Source organism: Moschus berezovskii, chromosome 27 (genome assembly GCF_049115385.1).
Source record: "Moschus berezovskii isolate FMDL1 chromosome 27, NW_MosBer_1.0, whole genome shotgun sequence".
Taxonomy (NCBI): domain Eukaryota; kingdom Metazoa; phylum Chordata; class Mammalia; order Artiodactyla; family Moschidae; genus Moschus; species Moschus berezovskii.
This window is the reverse complement of record NC_142486.1, coordinates 22,615,757-22,639,101: the sequence shown is the minus strand read 5'-3', so window position 1 is coordinate 22,639,101 and position 23,345 is coordinate 22,615,757. Positions and strand designations below refer to the sequence as shown.

General features: G+C 38.3%; 1 protein-coding gene across 1 annotated transcript in view; it reads left to right on the top strand.

Annotated features, from left to right (window-relative positions):
* LOC129545010 (phospholipid-transporting ATPase ABCA3-like) overlaps positions 1–23,345 on the top strand; it is a 241,795-nt gene that overhangs the window by 106,864 nt on the left and 111,586 nt on the right. The window contains exons 13-14 of the mRNA XM_088833045.1: positions 18,846–19,001; positions 19,308–19,518. Coding sequence (XP_088689171.1) covers positions 18,846–19,001; positions 19,308–19,518 — 367 coding nt within the window. The remainder of the gene's footprint in view (positions 1–18,845; positions 19,002–19,307; positions 19,519–23,345) is intronic.

The window sequence follows — 23,345 nt, the reverse complement described above, 5'->3', positions numbered from 1 at the left end:
AAAATCTCATGGACAGAGAAGCCTGGTGGGCTACAGTCCATGGGTCTGCAAACAGTAGGACACAACGTAGTGACTGAGAACATACACATCCAATACCTATTTAAATGTGTGTGTGTGTGTGTGTGTGTGTGTGTCATTTCATGATTTGGAACTTTAAGGAATTTTTATTTCTAGTTGTTTATTAACTGCACATAGAAAAATGATTGATATTTGTGTGTTGACCTATTATCCTCTGACCCTGCTAAGCTCACTTGTTAGGTTTAGGAGTGTTTTGTAGACTCTTTGGTTTCATACATAGACAATCAGGTCATCAGAGAATATGGACGGTTTCTTTTATGAGTGCCAATCTGTATGCCCTTTATTTCTTTTTCTTAACATGTTTCACTGACTAGGGACAGTATGATACTGAATATGATTATTGAGAATGGGCATTCTTGACTTGTTCCTGATCTCATAGGGAAAGCATTTAGTCTTTCTTCATTAAGATTTTTTTTATATGTATAATCTTTATCACCTTGAAGAAGTTGTTTCTATTTTGATTTTGCAGAGAGTTTTTGTTTGATCAGAGTCTCTTCCTGCATTTATTAATGAGTATGTGGTTTGTCTTCTTTTAGACTATTTTTACACATGGTGGATTGATTGATTGATTTTCAAACATTGAGCCAGCCTTACATTCATAGGATAAATTTTACTTGGTTGTGGATTTTTAAAATATATAATTCAATTGGATTGGTAATATTTTGTTCAGAAATAAGTTTATGAGGGGTGTTCACCTATAGTAACCTCTTTTTGATTTGCTTTTGTCTGTTTTGGTATCACAGTAGTACTGGCTTCATAAAATGAGTTGAGAAGTGTTCCTTCCCCTTCTATTATATGGAAGAAATTATTTAGAATTTTTTATTTAATTAAATAATTAGTTTTAATTTATTTATTCTTTAAATATTAGGTAAAGTTTAGTAGTAAAATCATCTGAAGCTGAAGATTTACGTTTTGATGTTTTAAACCATAGATTCAATTATATTTAAGAACTAATCAGTGACCCAACAGTTACACTTTCGGGTGTATATCCAAAGGATATAAAATCAGGATGTTGAAGACATACCTGCACTCTTATTCATGATAACCAAGATAGAAACAACCAAAATGTCCATCAGCAGATAAATGGATAGAGAAAATGTGAAGTATCTACATGTGATGATAGTTTAGTCGCTAAGTCTTGTCCAACTCTTGCAATCCCATGGACTGTTGCCCACCAGGCTCCTCTGTTCATGGGATTCTCCAGGCAAGAATACTGGAGTGGGTAGCCATTTCCTTCTCCAGAGGATCTTCCCAACCCAAGAATTAAACCCGGGTCTCCCACATTGCAGGCATATTCTTTATCGACTGAGCTATGAGGGAAGACAGCTTTTTAAATAAAGAAGAAAGCCCTGATATTTGTGACAACATGAATTAACCTAAAGGACATCATGCTAAGTAAAATAAGCTAGATACAGGATGACAAATACTGCATGATCTCACTTATACGTGGGATTTAAAGTAGTCAAACTCATAGGAACAGAGAATAGAATGGTAATTACCAGGGGCTGGGGATGGAGGGGGCAGTGCAGAGATGTTGGTCAATTGATTGAACAAAGTATTAGTTAAGGACAAAGAATAATTTCTGGAGATCTAATGCACAGTAATGAGACTATAGTTAACAATATTGTGTTGTATACTGAAATTTTCTGAGAGGTTTGATCTTAACTGTTTCTCACTACAGGGAGAAGAAAGAAAGAAAATGGAAATTATGTGAGGTGATGGATGTGTTAATTATTAGCTTGATTGTGGTGATAATTTCTACATAATTAATATACATGTAAAATTATACACCTTAAATGCTTACAGATTTAACTTATTGATTATATCTCCATAAAACTGGGAAAAAACAAATTTAATTTGCTTAATATTTACAGGAATATTCAGACATTATCTATTTCAAATTAGGCAAGCTATGATACTTTGTGATTTTTGAGAAATTGTTGTATTCTAAGTTGAAATCTTACAAACATTTGCAGGATTCCCTTATTACCCTTTTAATGTCTCTCTTCTTCCTGATATTGACAGATTGTAATTCTCTTTTTTTCTGTAATTCTAACTAAAATTTTATTCCTTTTTAACTTTTCAAAGACCCTGCTTTCATTTTATTCTTCTCTATTACATTTTGCTTTTTATTTCATTTATTAATGTTTATATATTTATTATATTCACACTTCCACTTCGTTTGGGGTTTTTATTCTCCTTTTTTTATGTCAGTGCATAGGTATTAATAATTGATTTGAGAATTATTACATGCTTAATAATGTAAGCATTTATTGCTGTGATTTTTTCCTTCAAGCTCTCTTTTAGCTACATCCCACAAATTTTGATATGATTTGTTATATTTTCACTTACATTCAATTCAAAATATTTTCTGTGTTTCTTGAGACTTCTTCTATGGCATAGATCATTTATATGCATATTCTTTAATATTAAGTGATGAAAAGTTGTTATATTTTCTTCCTGTTATTTTAGTTTCATTCTCTTCTGGCCAGAGATCATACTTTTTGTAGTTTCAAGTGTTTTTAAATTGCTATATTTTTATGACCCAAGAAGATCTATCTTGGTGACTGTCATGTGTACTTGAGAAGAATGTTTTCTGCTATTTGGTTGACATTCCCTGTAAACATAAATTAGATTCAATAACTTGAGATTAACATTGAGTAACAATGGAAACAGTGACAGATTCCATTTACCTGGGCTCCAAAATCACTGCAGATGATGACTGCAGCCATGAAAATAAAAAAATAAGATTACTCCTTGGAAGAAAATTTTGGCAAACTTAGAGAGCATATTAAAAAGCAAAGATATCACTTTGCCAACAAAGGTCCATATAGTCAAAGCTATGGTTTTTCCAGTAGTCATGGATGAATATGAGAGTTGGACCATGAAGAAAGCTGAGCACCAGAGAATTGATGCTTTCAAACTGTGGTGTTGGAGAAGACTCTTGAGAGTCCCTTGGACTTCAAGGAGATCAAACCAGTCAATCCTAAAGGAAACCAATCCTGAATACTCATTGGAAGGACTGAAGCTGAAGCTCCAATACTTTGGCCGCCTGATGCAAAGAGTAGACTCATTGAAAAAGACCCTGATGCTGGGAAAGATTGAAGGCTGGAGGAGAAGGGGAGGACACAGGATGAGATGGTTGTATGGCATCACTGACTCAATGGACTTTAGTTTGAGCAAGCTCCGGGAGATGGTGAAGGACAGGTAATCCTGGTGTGCTGCAGTCCATGGAGTCGCAAAGCGCTGGACATGACTGAGTGACTGAACAACAGCAACAAACTTGAAATTGTTGTCTAGCTCTGCTGTTCTGCTTAGTAGTTCTGTTATTGAATGAGAAATATTGAAATTTTCAACTATAGTTATGTATTTCCCTGTTCATGTTTAAATTGGTCATTTTTGTTTTCTCCAATTTAAGTTCTGTTGTTAGGTGTATACACATTTAGGATTGTAAGTCTTCTTTGTGAAATGATTCCTTGATAACATTGTTAGCAAATCCAAGCTCACTTTGCTTGCTGCACAACCAGCCAATAAAATCAAAGATTAGGTGTTAAGACAACAAATACGACTTTACTTGGAAATCCAGGTGACAGAGAAGGTAGCAGACTAATGTCCTAAAATAACTGTCTTGTCAGGGTCTGGATACCACTTTCTTTCACAGAACAGAGAAAGGGAGGAGGTAAAGAAGAAAAGTAAAAAGGCCATTTATCTTGAAAAATAGAATGGGATCTGTTCATTTCTCCTTTTCTGCATCCATTTACACGTGAGATGGGTTTGTCTCACTGTGAGGTGAACAAAGGCATTTTACCAGTCAGATAGAGGGGAAGGGTCCCCTAAGGCAACCCATTGTATATGATTATAACAAAAGCAACAAAAAACAAAGGTTAAATTCAAAGAAACAGATCCAGGGTGGAGTCAGAATTGGCTCTTCCCTATAAGAATGTAATGTCCCTCTTTTATTTCTGCTAGTTTTTGCTTTGAAGTCAACTCTATCTGACATTGGGTCTTGACAGGTGGCTCAGCGGTAAACCATCCACCTCCAATAGAAGAGATTGGCTGCAAGGCAGTGCAGGAGATGCAGGTTTGATCCCTGGGTCAGAAAGATCCCCTGGAGAAGGAAATGGCAACCCACTCCAGTATTCTTGCCTGGGAAATCCAATGGACAGGGGAGCTTGGCAGACTACAGTCCATGGGGTCACAAAAGAGTTGGACATGACTTAACGACTAAGCAACAACAGCTATCTGACATTAATATAACAATTCCAACTGTCATTTTAAATATTTATTTGGCTGCACTGAATCTTACTTGTACACACAGGTTCTTTGATCTTCATTGTGCAAGTGGGATCTTTTAGCTGTGGCATGCAAACTGTCAGTTACAGCATGCGGGATCAAGTTCCCTGGCCAGGGATTGAACCCAAACCCCCTACATTGGGGAGGGTGGTGTCTTACCCACTGTACCATCAGGGAAGTCCCTCATCTTTCTTTTGATTTTTGTTTGCATGGCATATCTTCTTCAAATACTTCACTTTAAACCTACCTATATAATTAAAATTAAATTGAGTTTCTTATAGACATTGTATAGCTAGGTCATGTTTTTTAATACAATCTGCCAATCTCTATCTTTTCATTGATGTGTTTAGAGCATTTATTTTTCATGGTTGTATTTAAATCTACCATTTTATTAATTGTTTCCTGTTTGTTCTCACTGCATTTTCCCCTCTGTTTCCCCTTTCCAGTCTTATTTGGGGTTATTTGAACATTTTTAATATTATAATTTAAATTGTCTATTTTGGTTTTAACTATATCTCTTTGTACATTTTTACCGGTTGCTCTAAGGACTTACAAAATATAGTTAGTTTTCATAGTTATGGAGAAGCAATATTCTCCAACTTTTATGTGGAATGTAGAAACCTCACCACATTGTAGGTATTTTATCCTCCTTTCTTTTTGCTATAGTTGTCATCTATTACACCTACATATATTGAAAACATCATTAAAAACTTTTATATTTTTTCCTTAAAACCATGTAGCATGTTTAAAGAACCATGAGAGAATAATAGTTTTTTTTTAATTTACCATTTCTGTTGTATTTTTACCATTTATGATGTTCCAAGTTTTCAGGATCATTTCTTTTATGTTTGGAAAACATTCCTAATCAGTTGTTTTAGATCAGTACTCTTAGCTATGAATTCTCTTAGCCTTCCTTCACCTGAGAGTGTCTTTAACTCACCACATTCCTTTAGCACATTTTTGTTTGACATAGAAATCTGGGTTGACAGTGCTTTTCCTTCAAGACTGAAAACGTTGTTTCACTGCTTTCTGGACACCATGGTTTCTGATGAGTAATCCGCAATCATCTGAATTGTTTCCCTGTAGGTAATTGGGTTGTTTTCTGGGTTTTCTTCTTTTTCTGGATGATCTCAATACTTCTTTGTTTTTACATTTTAGCAATTTGTTTGTGATATGTCTGGTTTGAATTGCTTTTTATTTTTCTATATGGGGTTTGGTCAGCTTCTTCAATCTGTAGCCTTGTGTCTCTTGTCAAACTTGGGAAGTTTTCAGTCATTATTTCTTCATGATACTTTTTTGTCTCCTTCTGGAACTTCAAAGACATGAACATTAGATATTTTTTTGTCCCCAAAATCCTTTGGGCTTTATTTTTCTTATATCATTTTTTCTCTCAGTTGTTCAGATTGGATAATATCTATTGATCTATCTTCAAGTTCACTAACTCTTTATTATATTTATTCTACTATTGAGTATATCTTCTTTATTTTGATGGCACTTTCTTTTTTAACATTTTATTAAGATCAGCTACCTGCCAGGACCAGGACTACAAAGATTGCTACAACAATCTTTGAGAAGTGAAAATGTAGAGAATAAAAGATATAAATGCATAATTAAAACACTAAGGAGTATTACTTTACAGTAATTGAGATGTATGAACAGTGTGAAGTGTATGCCCAACAGAGTTTAGGGGAAATTAGAAAATATTTCCTGAAGAAGCAAAATCTTGAAGTATAGTTAATTTGAATGTTGTGCTAATTTCAGGTATACAGCAAAGTGATTTATAGGTTAATAAAAGATTTTGAATATAGCTTCCTGGGCTATACATTAGGTCCTTGTTGTCATTCTATTTTTTATATGCTAATTGCAAACTTTTTCTTTATCTCCCCCTCCACTATCCCCTTTTATAACTATAAGTCTGTCTTCTATGTCCGTGAGTCTGTTTCTATTTTGTAAAGTTCATTCATATCTTATTTTTAGGTTCCACATATAAGTGATATCACTTATCTTTCTTTCTGTGGCTTACTTCACTTAATATGATAATTTCTATGTCCATCCATGTTGTTGCAAATGGCATTATTTCATTCTTTTTGTGGCTAATATTCCATTGTGTATATACGCCACATCTTCATTCATCTGTCAATGGACATGAAACTTGGGGTTCGTGTATCTTTTCAAATTAAAGTTTTCTCTGAATATGTGCCCAGGAGTGGGCTTGCAGGATTATATGGTAACTCTATGTTTAGTTTTTTAAGGAATCTCCATACTTTTTCCATAGTGAAATGGAAGTCGCTTAGTCATGTCTGACTCTGCGACCCCATGGACTATACAGTCCTTGGAATTCCCCAGGCCAGAATACTGGAGTGGGTAGCCTTTCCCTTCTCCAGGGGATCTTCCCAACCCAGGGATCAAACCCAGCTCTCCTGTATTGCAGGCGGATTCTTTACCAGCTGAGCCACAAGGGAAGCTGCACCAATTTACATTCCCACCAGCAGTGTAGTTCTTTTTCTCCACACATTCTCTATCATTTATTATTGGTAGACATTTTAGTGATAGTTATCCTGATCTGCATGAGGTGGTATCTCATTGTAGTTTTTGTTTACATTCCTCTAATATTTAGGGATATAGGGCATATTTTCATGTGGCTGTTAGCCATCTGTATGTCTTCTTTGGAGAGATGTCTATTTAGATCTTCTGCTCATTTTTTGATTGGGTTTTTTCTTGGTATTAAGGATATGAGGTATTTTTATATTTTGGAAATTATTAATACTCTCTTGTCAGTAGCAAAGTTTACTAATATTTATCCCCATCTATAGGTTGTCTTTTCTTTTTGTTGATGTTTTCCTTTGTTGAGTGAAAGCTTTTACGTTTAATTGGGTCTGATTTATTTATTTTTGTTTTTATTTCCATTACTGTAGGTAATGGATTCAAAAAAAATATTGCTATAATTTATGTCAAAGTGTGTTCTGCCTGTTTTCCTCTAGGAGTTTGACAGTATATGGTCTTACATTTCAGTCTCCAATCTATTTTGAGTTTATCTTTGTATGTGCTATTAGAGAGGGTTCTAATTTCATTCTTTTATATGTACCTGTTCGGTATTCTCAACACCACTTATTGAAGAGACTTTTTTCCATTTTGTATTCTTGCCTCCTTCATCATAGGTTAATTGATAATAAGTGTGTGGTTGGTTTCTGGGCTTTCTATCCTGTTCCATTGATCTGTGTATCTGTTTTTGTACCAGTACCATAGTGGCTTAATTATTGTAGCTTTGTAGTATAGTCTGAAGTCAAGGAGCATGATTTCTCCAGCTTCACTCTTCTTTCTCAAGATTGTTTTGACTATTCAGGGTCTTTTGTGTTTCCATACAAATTATGATTTTTTTTTTCTAGTTCTGTGAAGGATGAAAGATGTAGTTGGTAATCTGATAGGGATTGCCTTTGAATCTACAGATTGCATTGGGTTGTATGGTCATTTTAACAATACTGATTCTTTCAATCCAAGAGCTAGATGTATATTTTCATCTGTTTTTGTCCTCTTAAGTTTCTTTCATCACCAGTTGTAGTTTCTGGAGTACAGAGCTTTTGCTTCATTCAGTTCAGTTCAGTTCAGTTGCTCAGTCGTGTCCGACTCTTTGTGACCCCGTGAATCACAGCACGCCAGGCCTCCCTGTCCATCACCAACTCCCAGAGTTCACCCAACCTCATGTCCATTGAGTCGGTGATGCCATCCAGCCTTCTCATCCTCTGTCGTCCCCTTCTCCTCCTGCCCCCAATCCTTCGTAGCATCAGAGTCAATATATATAATTAAAAATTATATAATATAATATATATTGTATTATATTATATATATAATATTCAGTTCAGTTCAGTTCAGTCGCTCAGTCGTGACCGACTCTTTGTGACCCCATGAATCACAGCATGCCAGGCCTCCCTGTCCATCACCAACTCCCAGAGTTCACTCAAACTCACCTCCATCGAGTTGGTGATGCCATCCAGCCATCTCATTCTCTGTTGGCCCCTTCTCCTCCTGTCCCCAATCCCTCCCAGCATCAGAGTCTTTTACAGTGAGTCAATTCTTCTCATGAGGTGGCCAAAGTATTGGAGTTTCAGCTTTAGCATCAGTCCTTCCAGTGAACACCCAGGATCGATCTCCTTTAGAATGGACTGGTTGGATCTCCTTGCAGTCCAAGGGACTCTCAAGAGTCTTCTCCAACACCACAGTTCAAAAGCATCAATTCTTCATTAGATAGGTTTATTTCTAGGTGTTTTTTTTTTTGATGTGATGATAAATGGGATGATCTCTGTACTTTCTCTTTCTGATCTTTCGCTGTTAATGTGTAAAAATGCAACAAATATCTGTGTATTAATTTTGTATCTGGCAACTTTAGCAAATTCATTGATGAACTCTAGTAGTTTTCTGGGAGCATCTTTAGGATTTTCTATGTGTAGCATCATGTCATCTGCAAAGTGACAGTTTTACTTCTGTTCCAATTTGGATTGCTTTTATTTCTCTTTCTTCTTTGATTGCTGGGAGAGTGAACATCCTATCTTGTTCCTGATCTTAGAGGAAATGCTTTCAACATTTCACCATTGAATATGATGTTAGCTGTGGGTTTGTCATATATGGCCTTTATTATGCTGAGTTATGTTCCCTCAATGCCCAGTTTCTGAAGAGTTTTTAATCATAAATGGATGTTGCATTTTATCGGAAGTTTTTCTGCATCTGTTGAGGTGATCACATGGTTTTTATACTTAAATTTGTTAATATAGTGTATCACATTGATGGATTAGTGGATATTGAAGAATCCTTGCATTCCTGGGATAAATCCCATTTGATCATGGTGTATGATCCTTATAATGTATTGTTGCATTCATTTTGCTAGTATTTTGTTGAAGACTTTTGCATCTGTTTATCCATGATACTGGTTTGTAATTTTTTGTGATATCTTCATCTGCTTTTGATACCAGATGGCTTCACAGAGGGGCTTCTCCGGTGGCTCAGTGATAAAGAATCCACCTACAATGCAGGAGGCACAGGAGACACAGGTTCAATCCCCAGGTTGGGAAGATCCCCTGGAGAAGGGCATGGCAACCCACTCCAGTATTCTTGCTTGGAGAGTCCCTTGGACAGTAGAGCCTGGTGGGCTAGAGTCCACAGGGCTGCAAACAGTCAGACATAACTGAAGCAATTTAGCACACACATAGCCTCATAAAATGAATTCAGAAGTGTTCCTTCCTCTGCAATTTTTTTGGAATAGTTTCAGAAGGGTAGGTACTAACTTTTCTCTAAAAGTTTGGTACAGTTCACTTGTGAAGAGATCTGGTCCTGGACTTTTGTTTATCAGGAGTTTTTAAATTATGGATTCAGTTCTGGTAGTCAGTCTGTTCATATTTTCTATTTATTCCTTGTTCAGTCTTCGGAGATTGCTCATTTCTAATAATTTATCCATTTCTTCTAGTCTGTCCATTTTATTGACATATAGTTGCTTGAACTAGTTTTTTATGATCCTTTGTATCTTTATAGAATCTGTTGTAACTTCTCATTTTTCATTTCTGATTTTATTAAATTGGGCCCCTCCCATTTTTTCTTGGTAAACCTGGCTAAAGGTTTATCAATTATGTTTATCTTTTCAAAGAACTAGCCTTTAATTTTACTTATCTTTTCTATTTTTTTCTTAGACTATCTCATTTATATCTTCTCTGATCTTTATCAATTATTTTCTTCAACAAACCTTGGGTTTTGTTTGTTCTTCTTTCTCTAGTTGCTTTAGACATAAGGTTAAGTTGTTTACTTGAGATTTTTCTTGTTTCCCAAGGTAAGCTAAAAACTTCCCTTTTCAGAACTGCTTTTGCTGCATCCCGTAGGGTGTGGGGGCTTCACTGGTGGCTCAGACAGTAAAGAATCTGCCTGTAATGCAGGAGACCTGGGTTCAGTCCCTGGGTCAGAAAGATCCCTTGGAGAAGGAATGGCTACCCACTCCAGTATCTTGCCTGGAAAATCCCATGGACATAGGAAACTGGCAGGCTACAGTACATGGGTTCACAAAGAGTTGGTCACAACTGAGCAACTAACACACACACATAGGGTTTCAGTTCAGTTCAGTTCAGTTGCTCAGTCGTGTCCTACTCTCCGCGACCCCATGAATCACAGCACGCCATGCCTCCCTGTCCATCACCAACTCCCGGAGTTCACTCAAACTCATGTCCATCAAGTCGGTGATGCCATCCGGCCATCTCATTCTCTGCCGTCCCCTTCTCCTCCCACCCCCAACCGTTGTCATATTTTCACTGTCATTTGTCTCTAGGTATTTTTTATTTCCTGCTTAACTTTTTTAGTGATCCATTCGTTATGTACTAACCAATTGTGTAGCCTCCAAGTATTTGTGTGTTTTTGCAGTTTTTTCTCTTTTAGTTTATTTCTAGCCTGATATTTTCAGACAAGATGCTTGACATAATTTAAATTTTCTTAAATTTACCAAGGCTTGCTTTGCGGCTCATGTGATCTATCCTGGAGAATGTCTCATGTGTACTTAAAAAGAATGTGCATTCCTCCATTCTTGGATGGAATGCTCTATAACTATCACTAAAGTCAATCTGATCTAATATGTCATTTAAGACCTGTGATTCCTTGTTGAATTTCTATGTGGATGATCTGTTCATTAATGTAAATGAGATGTTAAAATACACCAAAATAAACTCAAAATGGATTAGAGAGCTAAATGTAAGACCAGATTCTATAAAACTCCTAGAGGAGAACGTAGGCAAAACACTCTCTGACATAAATCACAGCAGGATCCTCCAAGACCCACCTCCCAGAATGTTGGAAATAAAAGCAAAAATAAATGAATGGGACCTAATTAAAATCAAAAGCTTCTGCACAGCAAAGGAAACTATAAGTAAGGTGAAAAGACAGCCTTCAGAATGGGAGAAAATAATAGCAAATGAAGCAACTGATAAAGGATTAATCTCCAAAATATACAAGCAGCTCCTGCAGCTCAATTCCAGAAAAATAAATGACCCAATCAAAAAATGGGCCAAAGAACTAAACAGATATTTCTCCAAAGAAGACATAAAGATGGCTAACAAACACATGAAAAAATGCTCAACATCCCTCATAATCAGAGAAATGCAAGTCAAAACCACAATGAGATACCATTTCACACCAGTGTGAATGGCTGCTATCCAAAAGTCTACATGCAATAAATGCTGGAGAGGGTGTGGAGAAAAGGGAACCCTCTTACACTGTTGGTGGGAATGCAAACTAGTACAGCCACTATGGAGAACAGTGTGGAGATTCCTCAAAAAACTGGAAATAGAGCTGCCATATGATCCAGCAATCGCACTCCTGGGCATACACACCGAGGAAACCAGAATTGAAATAGACACATGTACTCCAATGTTCATTGCAGCACTGTTTATAATAGCCAGGACATGGAAGCAACCTAGATGTCCATCTGCAGATGAATGGATAAGAAAGCTTTGATACATATACACAATGGAGTATTTTTCAGCCATCAAAAAGAATGCATTTGAATCAGTTCTAATGAGGTGGATGAAATTGGAGCCTATTATACAGAGTGAAGTAAGCCAGAAAGAAAAACATCAATACAGTATATTAACGCATATATATGGAATTTAGAAAGATGGTAACCTTAACCCTGTATCAGTTCAGTTCAGTTCAGTCGCTCAGTCGTGTCTGACTCTCCGCGACCCCATGAATCACAGCACGCCAGGCCTCCCTGTCCATCACCAACTCCCGGAGTTCACTCAAACTCATGTCCACAGAGTCGGTGATGCCATCCAGCCATCTCATTCTCTGCTGTCCCCTTCTCCTCCCGCCCCCAACCTTTCCCAGCATCAGAGTCTTTTCCAGTGAGTCAACTCGTCGCATGAGATGGCCAAAGTATTGGAGTTTCAGCTTTAGCATCAGTCCTTCCAATGAACACCCAGGATCGATCTCCCTTAGAATGGACAGGTTGGATCTCCTTGCAGTCCAAGGGACTCTCAAGAGTCTTCTCCAGCACCACAGTTCAAAAGCATCAATTCTTCGGCGCTCAGCTTTCTTCACAGTCCAACTCTCACATCCATACATGACCACATAGCCTTGACTAGACGGACCTTGGTTGGCAAAGTAATGTCTCTGCTTTTTAATATATTATCAAGGTTGGTCATAACTTTCCTTCCAAGGAGTAAGCGTCTTTTAATTTCATGGCTGCAATCAGCATCTGCAGTGATTTTGGAACCCAAAAAAATAAAGTCTGACACTGTTTCCACTGTTTTTCCATCTATTTCCCATGAAGTGATGGGACCAGATGCCATGATCTTTGTTTTCTGAATGTTGAGCTTCAAGCCAACCTTTTCACTCTCCTTTTTCACTTTCATCAAGAGGCTTTTGAGTTCCTCTTCACTTTCTGCCATAAGGGTAGTGTCATCTGCATACAAGACTGCAAAAGAGACATAGGTATATAGAACAGTCTTTGGGACTCTGTGGGAGAAGGTAAGGGTGAGATGATTTGGGAGAATGGCATTGTAGCATGTATATTATCATATGTGAAATGAATCACCAGTCCAGGTTCGACGCATGATACAGGATGCTTGGAGCTGGTGCACAGGGATGACCTAGAGGGAGGATATGGGGAAGAGGGAGGTGGAAGGGGGGTTCAAAAAAGGGAACACATGTACACCCGGGGCGGATTCGTGTCAATGTATGGCAAAACCAACCAATATATTAATGGAAGGTAATTTGCCTCCAATAAAATAAAAAAATAATAATAATAATGTAAATGAGGTATTAAAGTCTCCCACTGTAACAGGGTTGCCCTGGTGGCTCAGTTGATAAAGAATCCGCCTGCAATGTGGAGACCTGGATTTTATTCCTGGGTTGGGAAGATCCCCTGGAGAAAAGGACGGCTACCCACTCCAGTATTCTGGCCTGGAGAATTCCAGGGACAGAGGAGTCTGACAGGCTACAGTCCACGGGGTCGCAAAGAGTCAGACACGACTGAGTGACTTTCACTACTACTACTGATAACTGTGTTACTGTCAGTTTCTCTGTTTATATGTTAGAATGCACCTTATGTGTTGCAGTGCTAGGTTAGATGCATATATATTTTAAATTATCATCTTTTTCTTGATCCTTTGATCATTATACAGTGTCCTTCTTGGTCTCTTGTGACAGTCTTTATTTTAAAGTCTATTTGTCCAATATTAATATTGCTACCCTAGTTTTCTTTTGATTTCCATTTGTATGCAATACATTTTTCCATTCCCTCATTTTTTTTCTTTTAATTTAGATCATGATTTTTTTAAAATTTCTTGTTGGTTTAAAATGGCTACTCAGAATAAAAGTTAAAAGTCTGTCTACAGGTCGGGGTATCCCCTATTTATAAAGGTTAGAATTCAGGTATCCCCTCTACCCATCTCCATACTGAGGTGGACACCCAAGGAACATCTGGAGGGGTCTAGGCCTACCACTCCTTCTCTACCCCAATTTTGGCATATGTCCATCCCCTCACTTGCAGTCCATATGTGTCTCTAGATCTGAAGTGAGTTTCTTATAGGCAGCATATATGTGGGTCCTGTTTTTGTATCCATTACGCCACCTATGTGTTTTGTTTGGAGCATTTAGTCTGTTCACATTTAAGCTAATTATTGCTATGTATGTTCCCATGGCCATTTTGTTAATTGTTCTGAATTTGTTTTTCTTGTTCTTTTCTCCCCTTCTTTTGTTCTCTTGTGATTTGATGACTATCTATAGTATATGTTTGGATTCCTTTTACTCTTTTGTGTGTACATCTATGACAGATTTTTGTTTTGTTGTTACCCTGAGGTTTTTGTATAACAGTGTGTGTATAGATGTGTGTATGTATACACACATCTTCCCTTGTGGCTCAGTTGGTAAATAATCTGCCTGCAATGTGGGAAACCTGGGTTCGATCCCTGGGTTGGGAAGATCCCCTGGAGAAAGGAAAGGCTACCCACTGCCAGTATTCTGGCCTGGAGAATTCCATGGACTGTATAGTCCATGGGATCACAAAGAGTCAGACACGGTTGAGCCACTTTCACTTCACTTCATATATATGTATATGCATCTGTGTGTGTGTATATATATGTATATTTTTTTAGATACCCTGCATTTGTACTCTTGTCCTCTCATGATTACTGTTTTTGATATTATATTTTGTGTCTAACTGCTTTGTGTATCCCTTAACTGCTTATTGTGGATATAAATGATTTTACTACTTTTGCCTTTTAGCCTCCCTGTTAGGTTTGTGTATGGATGATTTCCTACTTTTAGTGTATGTTTGCCTTTACCAGTGAGCTTTTCCATTCATAACTTTCTTGTTTCTAGTTGTGGCCTCTTCTTTTCTGCCTAGAGAATATCCTTTAGTGTTTCTTGTAAAGTTGATTTAGTGGTGCTGAATTGTTTTAGCTTTTGCTTGTCTGTAAAGCATTTGATTTCACCGTCAAATCTGAATGAGAGTCTTCCTGGGTAGAATATTCTAGACTGTAGGTTTTTCACTTTGAGTGTGTCATGCCACTCCCTTCTAGCCTGCAGAGTTTGTGCTAAAAAATCAGTTGATAGCTTTATGAGAGTTCCCTTGTATGTTAGTTGTTTCTTTTCTCTTGTTGCTTTTAATATTCTCTCTTTATTTTCCACTCTTGTCAGTTTCCTTACTATGTGTCTTGGTGTGTTCCTCTGCAGGTTAAACCTGTATGGGACTCTCTGGTCTTTTCGGAGTTGGGTGACTGTTTCCTTGCCCAGTTGGGCAACTTTTCAGCTATTACTTCTTCAGGTGTTTTCTCAGGGCCTTTCTCTCTCCCTTCTCCTTCTGGAACCCCTATAATATGAATATTATCACTCTTGATGTTGTCCCAGAGGTCTCTTAAGCTGTCTTCATTTCTTGTCACTTTTTTTCTTTTTCTGTTCAGCCATAGTGATTTCCACTACTCCGTCTTCCAGCTCAGTTATCCATTCTTCCTCATTTAGTCTACTGTTGATTCCTTCTGGTGTACTTTTCATTTCAGTTATTGTATTCTTCAATTCTGTTTCATTGTTCTTTATATTTTCTACTTCTTTCTTTTAAAAAAACTAATTTATCACTCTGTGCATACATTCTCCACCTGAGTTCTTGGATCATCTTTACAATCAATACTCTGAACTCTTTCCCAGGTAGATTGCCTATATCCATGTCACTTAGCTTTTCTTCTGAGTTTTTGTATTATTCCTAATCTGAAACATATTCCTCTTTCACCTAATTTTGTCAAAATTGCTATTTGTATGATTATGTATGTGGAAGATTGGTTATGTTTCTCAACCTTGCTCGCCTTCTGTCCCAGCACTGCACTTTTCAAGGGCCAGGGGCCAGCTGTTCCAAGGGTAGTGCCTGACCTACATTCAGAGATTCATTTTGTAGACTTCAAGACCATAATTTTCTTGCTTCTGATGTCTGCCTCCTGGTAGGTGAGACTGGTCCAGGGGCTTGTGCAGACTTCCTGGTGGGAGGGGCTCTTGCCTGCCCACTGGTGGTGGAGCTGAGTCTTGGCCCTCTGCCGGGCAGAACTGTCCAAGTGCTTGTTTATAGTTGTTTGTTTGCTCAGAGAGTCTTTAGGCAGCCTGTCTGCTGATGAATGGGAATATAGCCTCAACAACTTAGTTGTTTAGACTGAGGCATTTTAGCACTGGAACCTATTGACTGTTGGGTGGAGCCAGGTTGGTTGGTGCTAATGACCCAAGCAAGATGTCAGCCTCCAAGAGAATTCATGCAGAAGAATACTCTCTCCTATATGTCCATAACCAGTATCTATGTTCTCAGAGTGAGCCATGTCCAACCCCTGCTTCCCCAGGAGACCCTGCAAGAGTAGCAGGTAGGTGTGGCCCAAGCTCTTATGAAATTATTGCTTTTGTCCTTGTTCCTGGTGCATGTGAGTTTTTTTGTATGCCTTTAAGAGTAAAGTCTCTTTTCCCCCTATCCTGTGGAGCTCTTGCAGTCAAGGCCTGCCAGCCTTCAAAGTCAACTGCTCTGGGGGCTCCTCTTCCCTGTGCCAGATCCCCTGGCTTGGGGGCTTGACATGGGGCTCTGAACTCTCACTTCTGTGAAAGAAGATCTGTAATACAATTTTCTCAGGTCTTCGGGTTCCTCACTGAGGGATGTGGAGTTTGATTATATCGCAAGACCTCCCCTTATACCTGTCTCACTGTGTTTCCTTCTTTATGTCTTTAGTTGTAAAAGATCTTTTCTGGTAGGTTTCAGACTTTTTCAACAATGATTGTTCTGCAGATTGTTGTGATTTTGGTGTGCTCATGAGAAGAGGTGAGCTTAGGACCTTTCTATTTCACCATCTTAACCTACTTTAGGTTAAGTTTGGAGCCAGAGTCCAGCAGCAGGGACCTCAGCAAGGACAGCAAAGCCAGGAAGATGTCACAGCATGACTGGCAGGAAAGTCGGATCCCAGCTGCTCTCTCTGATGATACTTTCTATGTTAATCCCAACATCTGTGCCAACTAATCACTAATGTCTCTTGACTATATTTTCCTATATGTGTTGAGACTTTTGTGATTCTTTGTGTGCCAGTTAATTTTTATTTTTATCCTTGATATTTTCAACAATGCTTCATGAGACTCTCCATTATATTTATATCTTCTCTGTGGGTTGTGGGTCCAATGTCAGGTGTAAAGTCTTGGCAGTATTATTCCAATCTCTCTGTGTATATGTTATCATATACACAGCTCACACCTGGTTAGGAATTTACTCATTAGCATGGTAAAGAACCTGCCTGCCAATGCAGGAGACATAAAGAGATGCAGGTTAAATCCCTAGGTCAGGAAGATTCTCCGGAGGAGGGCATGGCAACCAGAATTCTTGCCTGGAGAATCCCTTGGTCAAAGGAACATGGCAGGCTACAATCCATATTGTCACAAAGAGTAAACACGACTGAAGTGACTTAGCCCTCACCTATGCACATACATAGTGTCAGACTTTTTTTTGGGGGGCTCCAAAATCACTTCGGATGCTGATTGCAGCCATGAAATTAAAAGACGCTTACTCCTTGGAAGGAAAGTTATGACCAGCCTAGATAGCATATTAAAAAGCAGAGACATTACTTTGCCAACCAAGGTCTGTCTAGTCAAGGCTATGGTTTTTCCCGTGGTCATGTATGGATGTGAGAGTTGGACTGTGAAGAAAGCTGATCGCCGAAGAATTGATGCTTTTGAACTGTGGTGCTGGAGAAGACTCTTGAGAGTCCCTTGGACTGCAAGGAAATCCAACCAGTCCATTCTAAAGGAGATCAATCCTGGGTGTTCATTGGAAGGACTGATGCTAAAGCTGAAACTCGAATACTTTGGCCACCTCATGCAACAAGTTGATTCACTGGAAAAGACTCTGATGCTAGGAGGGATTGGGGGTAGGAGGAGAAGGGGACAACAGAGAATGAGATGGCTGGATGGCATTACCGACTCGATAGACATGAGTTTGAGTGAACTCCGGGAGTTGGTGATGGACAGGGAGGCCTGGCGTGCTGTGGTTCATGGGGTCGCAAAGAGTCGGACACGACTAAGCAACTGAACTGAACTGAACTGATGCACATACTAATGAGATACATATGTGCAAACAATGGGATAAACACAAGAGTTCATTAACAACTTTATGGTATCACTTTCTTGCTCCTCTCTGTTATTATCTCCCAAGCATTCTGGTTCCCTAGGATTCCAATTTTTAGTCCTCCTGCCAAAAATCACCCACTTTCATGACTGAGCCACAACCACGTGGCAGGAAGACAGAGTGGTAAAAAGCAATTGAGTTTGGTTATGTCTTTTTTGAAGCATGAATCCATTGAATTGAGAAGTTTCCCCTCCTCAGAGGAAAAACGAGGATTGCCCCTTCTACACTTTCTCAAAGATTTAAGGGTTTTCCCTTTTCCACTCTTCAAGCCAAAAGAAAGTTTTTCCTTAATCTTATTCTGTCTGTTGTGCAGTGCTCAGTTGAATGCTTTGGATTGCTTTTCAATTCAGACTGTGGGATACATAAGTGAAAATGGTAAACTCAACCATTTAAAGTTCAGTGGCACTTTAAATTATGGTGTTCTTCCTGTTTCAACTGCTGCTGTTTGCCTTTTAGTAGTTTTACAGGTTTAATAATTGAGTTCAGTAGGAAATAAGGGGGGTGTGTGTTTACTTCATCATATCTGGAAGCTAGAGATGTGTTTCTTTTTTCCCTCTCTTCATGAGATTCAGGTGTGTTTATTAAGTATGAAATTTTTTTTTTAATTTAGGAACTCTACTTTAGACATAAAGGGAGGCAATGTGAAGAAGACACTACATAGCTAATGTTAGAACAGAGCTAGTATAAAATGTTTTAAGGATATGGTTACAAGAAACTTCATTTATCTGTATAGATATATAAGACAACTTAAGATCTAAGAAATTTCTAAGGATAAGGCTAAATGCAGAGTGTAAATTCTGGCTCCTCTTTCTAGGTAAAAAGTATGCATCAAAAGATGTCTGCTGATGAAATTAACCATATGCTGTCTACTTTTGACCTGCTAGAAAAACGTGATACATTTTCAAAGTCACTGAGCGGAGGAATGAAGCGCAAACTCTCCATCATTATAGCACTTTTAGGGGGCTCCAAGGTATCAAGGAAGAGAGAATGGGGGAGGGCAGGGAGAGGGGACACTAAAAATGGATTTCTGACAACTGGTCTAGAAAGCTGACAAAAACCTGAGAGTTGGTATGAATTTTAAAGGAACATTGGCAATAATGATCAGAGGAAATTGGCAGTATTGGCTCAATTGTTTAGTTTGGGATTGTTTTTACTACTATTTTTAGTCTAGGCTCTCTGTCTTCACTTAACAGTGTTCCCCTCAAATAGTAAATTATCCGACATGTACTATAGCATCGATTTTCAATGGTTATGAAATTGTTCTTCTGGCTTTTAGGTAGTGATACTTGATGAACCATCATCTGGAATGGACCCAGTCTCAAGGAGAGCCACCTGGGACATCCTTCAGCAATTTAAACATGATCGTACAATCTTACTGACCACTCACTACATGGATGAAGCTGACATCCTGGGTGACCGAATTGCCATCATGGTCAAGGGGACCCTGCAGTGCTGTGGCTCTTCAATCTTCCTGAAAAAATCATACGGTCTCTCTCCCTTTGATTATTCTTAGGATATTGATTCCTTAAAAAGATTCCTCTAATGAGATTTCAATGCTATTTTATCTAAACACCAAAAACTTCAATGACTTCCTCTGTCTTGTTAATTAGGTGGCAACTATTCTAAATTAGTTTTTAAGGCCCTTTACAAGCTACATATTCCTTATATGTTCTTACTTTTTCCTCAAATACATAGCTTTAGACTCAGAAAATGCTTTTATCAACCTATAAAGGCCATGCTTATTTCTCTCATTTTGCATGTAATAACAGTTTTCTTTGTCTTTGGAATGCAATTGTGCTCTCAGATGTATTTATTTTATTGAGTGATTGATTGGTTGAGGAGAGAAACTAGAGCAATCAATTGTTTATGAGCCTAGTTTCTCATTTGCCAAACCGATATCAAATCCCAGTGTGACAAGATAACTCTGGATATAGTGTAGAATGAAAGAATCATGTCAGTGTAATAATACAGTCCTTGACTTTGATAAAACTTTTTTTAGGAGATAAAGTTGATAATGAAACTTAAAATTATAGTCCTAAGAATCCAAAATTGTAGGGTATAAATGTAAATGAAAATAAGGATGAATTCCTTCTACATTTATTCACTATTTTAATTCATTTAACTAACCTTAGCTATTTCCTCTACACTGGTTACTATGGTATCCACTTTATGCAGCATATTTAATACTCAAAACAACACCTTCATTTTATAGTATAAAAAACTGTGACCCAGATAGTCATAGTTATATATCCATTTAGTTCAAAGTTTATGATCATATGATTATAGTTTGAGTTCTATAAGGATTTCTATATCTAGGGGCTTCCCTGGTGGCTCAGATGGTAAAGAATGTACTTGCCAATGCAGGAGACCCAGGTTCAGTCCCTAGGTCGGGAAGATCCCCTGGAGAAGGAAATGGCAATCCACTCCAGTATTCTTGCCTGGAGAATTCCATGGATAGAGGAGCCTGGCAGGATACAGTTTATGGGGTCACAAAGAGACAGACACAACTGAGCAAATAACACTAGGGACCTTTATCACAAGTGGGGGAAGGGAAGATATCTAATATTAGATTTATGACATTTGAATTGGAGATGCCTGAGTTTTAATCTCAAAAATATACAAGCAACTCCTGCAGCTCAATTCCAGAAAAATAAACGACCCAATCAAAAAATGGGCCAAAGAACTAAACAGACATTTCTCCAAAGAAGACATCCAGATGGCTAAGATCCACATGATTTAAACACTATGCTTTTGATAATTTATAATGCTTTCTAATAGCATTCACTAATTGTACTAGTTATTGTAAAATAATACATAGTATGTAACTAGATATTTTAAAGATATAATACTCTGAGACATTCAGATCCCTTCTTATAGTTAGTGAAGTGAAATGAAGTGAAGGTTATTCAGTATGTCCAACTCTTTTCGACCCCATGGACTATACAGTCCATGGAATTCTCCAGGCTAGAATACTGGAGGGGATCTTCCCAATCCAGGGATTGTTGAGGTCCATTAAAGGACCGGAACCTGGTGGTCCGGAATCAACGATGAGAAAGTGAAAGAAGGAGAGAGGCTAATATTTCCTGGGTTACGCAGCCGGCTTTCGCGTTCCAGGAAATCAGCCAGAAATAGAGAGAGAAAGAAAGAAAGACACGGGGACCCAAGCTCTGATGGAGCAAAGTTGTTTTAATCAACATGGTGTGGGCATATATACTGTCTACAAGGTAGTTATTCTCAGGAGGCGACCCATACTAAAGAGAGAGAGTTGTAAACAACCACTTTTACCATATGGTTCATAAGAAGGAAGAGGGTACTTTTCACTGTATTGAAAAAACTAACGAAGGAAATGCCTGGATCCCTCAGCCTGGGGAGAGGCTTGCCTCTCCTCTTAATAAGGAACAGAGGATTCCTGACAGATCCAAAACAGCACACAGGAAGCCTCCTGTTAAGTGCTTCCTGACAAGGGATCAAACCCAGGTCTCCTGCAGGTCTCCCGCATTGCAGGCGGATTCTTTACCAGCTGAGTCACAAGGGAAGCCCAAGAATACTGGAGTGGGTAGCCAATCCCTTCTCCACCAGATCTTCCTGACCCAGGAATTGAACCGGGGAATCCTGCATGGCAGGCGGATTCTTTACCAACTGAGCTACCAGGGAAGCCCCTTCTTATAGTTGCTAAGCCTTAAATAAACTTAAACTGAACTTACATTTTACTCAAAAGCCTAGAATTTGTGTTCAGTTCTTTGATACAATAGGAAATTCCATCAAAAATCAGCATTCAGCTCTCACTAATTACCTTGCATCTCTTCAAAAGAAAACATTTTCTGTTGATTCAGGTCCTAAGAGGACAAGACAATTGAGAAATTTATTGTGTCATGACTCCTGAGAAGTGAAAAATAATATTATTTGCATATTATTTTTGTAATAGTTTTGGTTTCTAAAGTTAGTAAATAATGTCTAAGTCCCTTCATTCTCTGAGGTTGCCTCATTTGTAAAATGAAATCATAAATAGTGTCTTTCCTATTATAAGCTAGATAAATAAGTCAGATTTAAGCTAAGAGATCAGCTGACTTGGACTGTCAACCATTAACACAGATAGTATGTAGAGGCTTGTTTTTTTTTTTTTCTTTTAATGTAATTACTGTAAACTTTCATTACTGTCGTATCTTTGCAGTTGTGCTGTTGTATCTCTAACATGACAGGAGACTCAGGGGCTAGGCAAGGGCGTGTCCTCACTTGGAGGGTGGTGTGCCAAGCTCTTGGTGTGCTCCGACAGGCAGGGGCTCTGACGTCAGACCCTTGGAGACGCCTGAGCTGTGCCGGACAGTTTGCCGTGTGATTTGGAGGAGGGAAAGGCACTACTTCACACCTCAGTGCTTTTCTCATCTGCAGAATAGCCCCGTGAAATCACCTTTGCTTTTCGTTTTTTGATGACACATCCACATTCTATATAGGTGAAAAACAAAGCAAACAACAGCCACAAAATCAAAAGTACTGAAGAAGGACATATTGTTTTAACAGCTTGGCAAGTATCCATAAACTTACCTGTGCCTGCATTCAGACTTAGGGGTCACATTTGATGCTTGTACTCAAGAAGATGTCTATGTTTATGAAAAAGTCACAGTTAAATAAAAATGTGAAGTCCAGGCAGGGAGACTTGTTCTTGAACAGGAGTTCAAATTCCCTGGAAAAATAAGTGTTTTGTAAGATTTCTTTGACTGAAGAAGCATAAAGGTTGCTAAAGATGTAGGCCAGCCCCATCCAACCATGTGTCCTTCAGCAACTTCGCCCTTTGTGTTTTCCTTATAAAAAAACGAAGTAAGAAAATTGACTGCCTGGTGGAGAATAAAGCATCACAATGGCAGCACAAAAGAGTTGCTCCTGGAATCAAGGCCCTGGGTTCATGTTACAGCATCTGCTACTTTTCTCACCATAGGACAGTGATCGAATTATTGTATCTGTCTGACTCTACAAAATGGGCATGCTTCAGTGACTTGTAACGGTAGAAATACAGACTCTGGGATGTGAAGGGCTAGAGTCCTCTGGTGGTGCTCTGGTCTCACAAGTCTTTTCTAAGTTCTTATAACATAATCAGAGGTGATATTCATGTAGTGCCAGCACTGGACCTGCTTACTAGAACACACTCAATTACTTCATGAGTGGAGTTAGTTCAGTTCATATGATACCCCTGAAATCTGGGTGGGGGGGGAGTCTATTTATTTTACCTAATACATAATTTTTTATTGTTCAGTTCAGTTGTTAAAGGTATTTAAATTAATCGTACCATTGGTTCCATGTTGAAAAACAGAACTAAGAT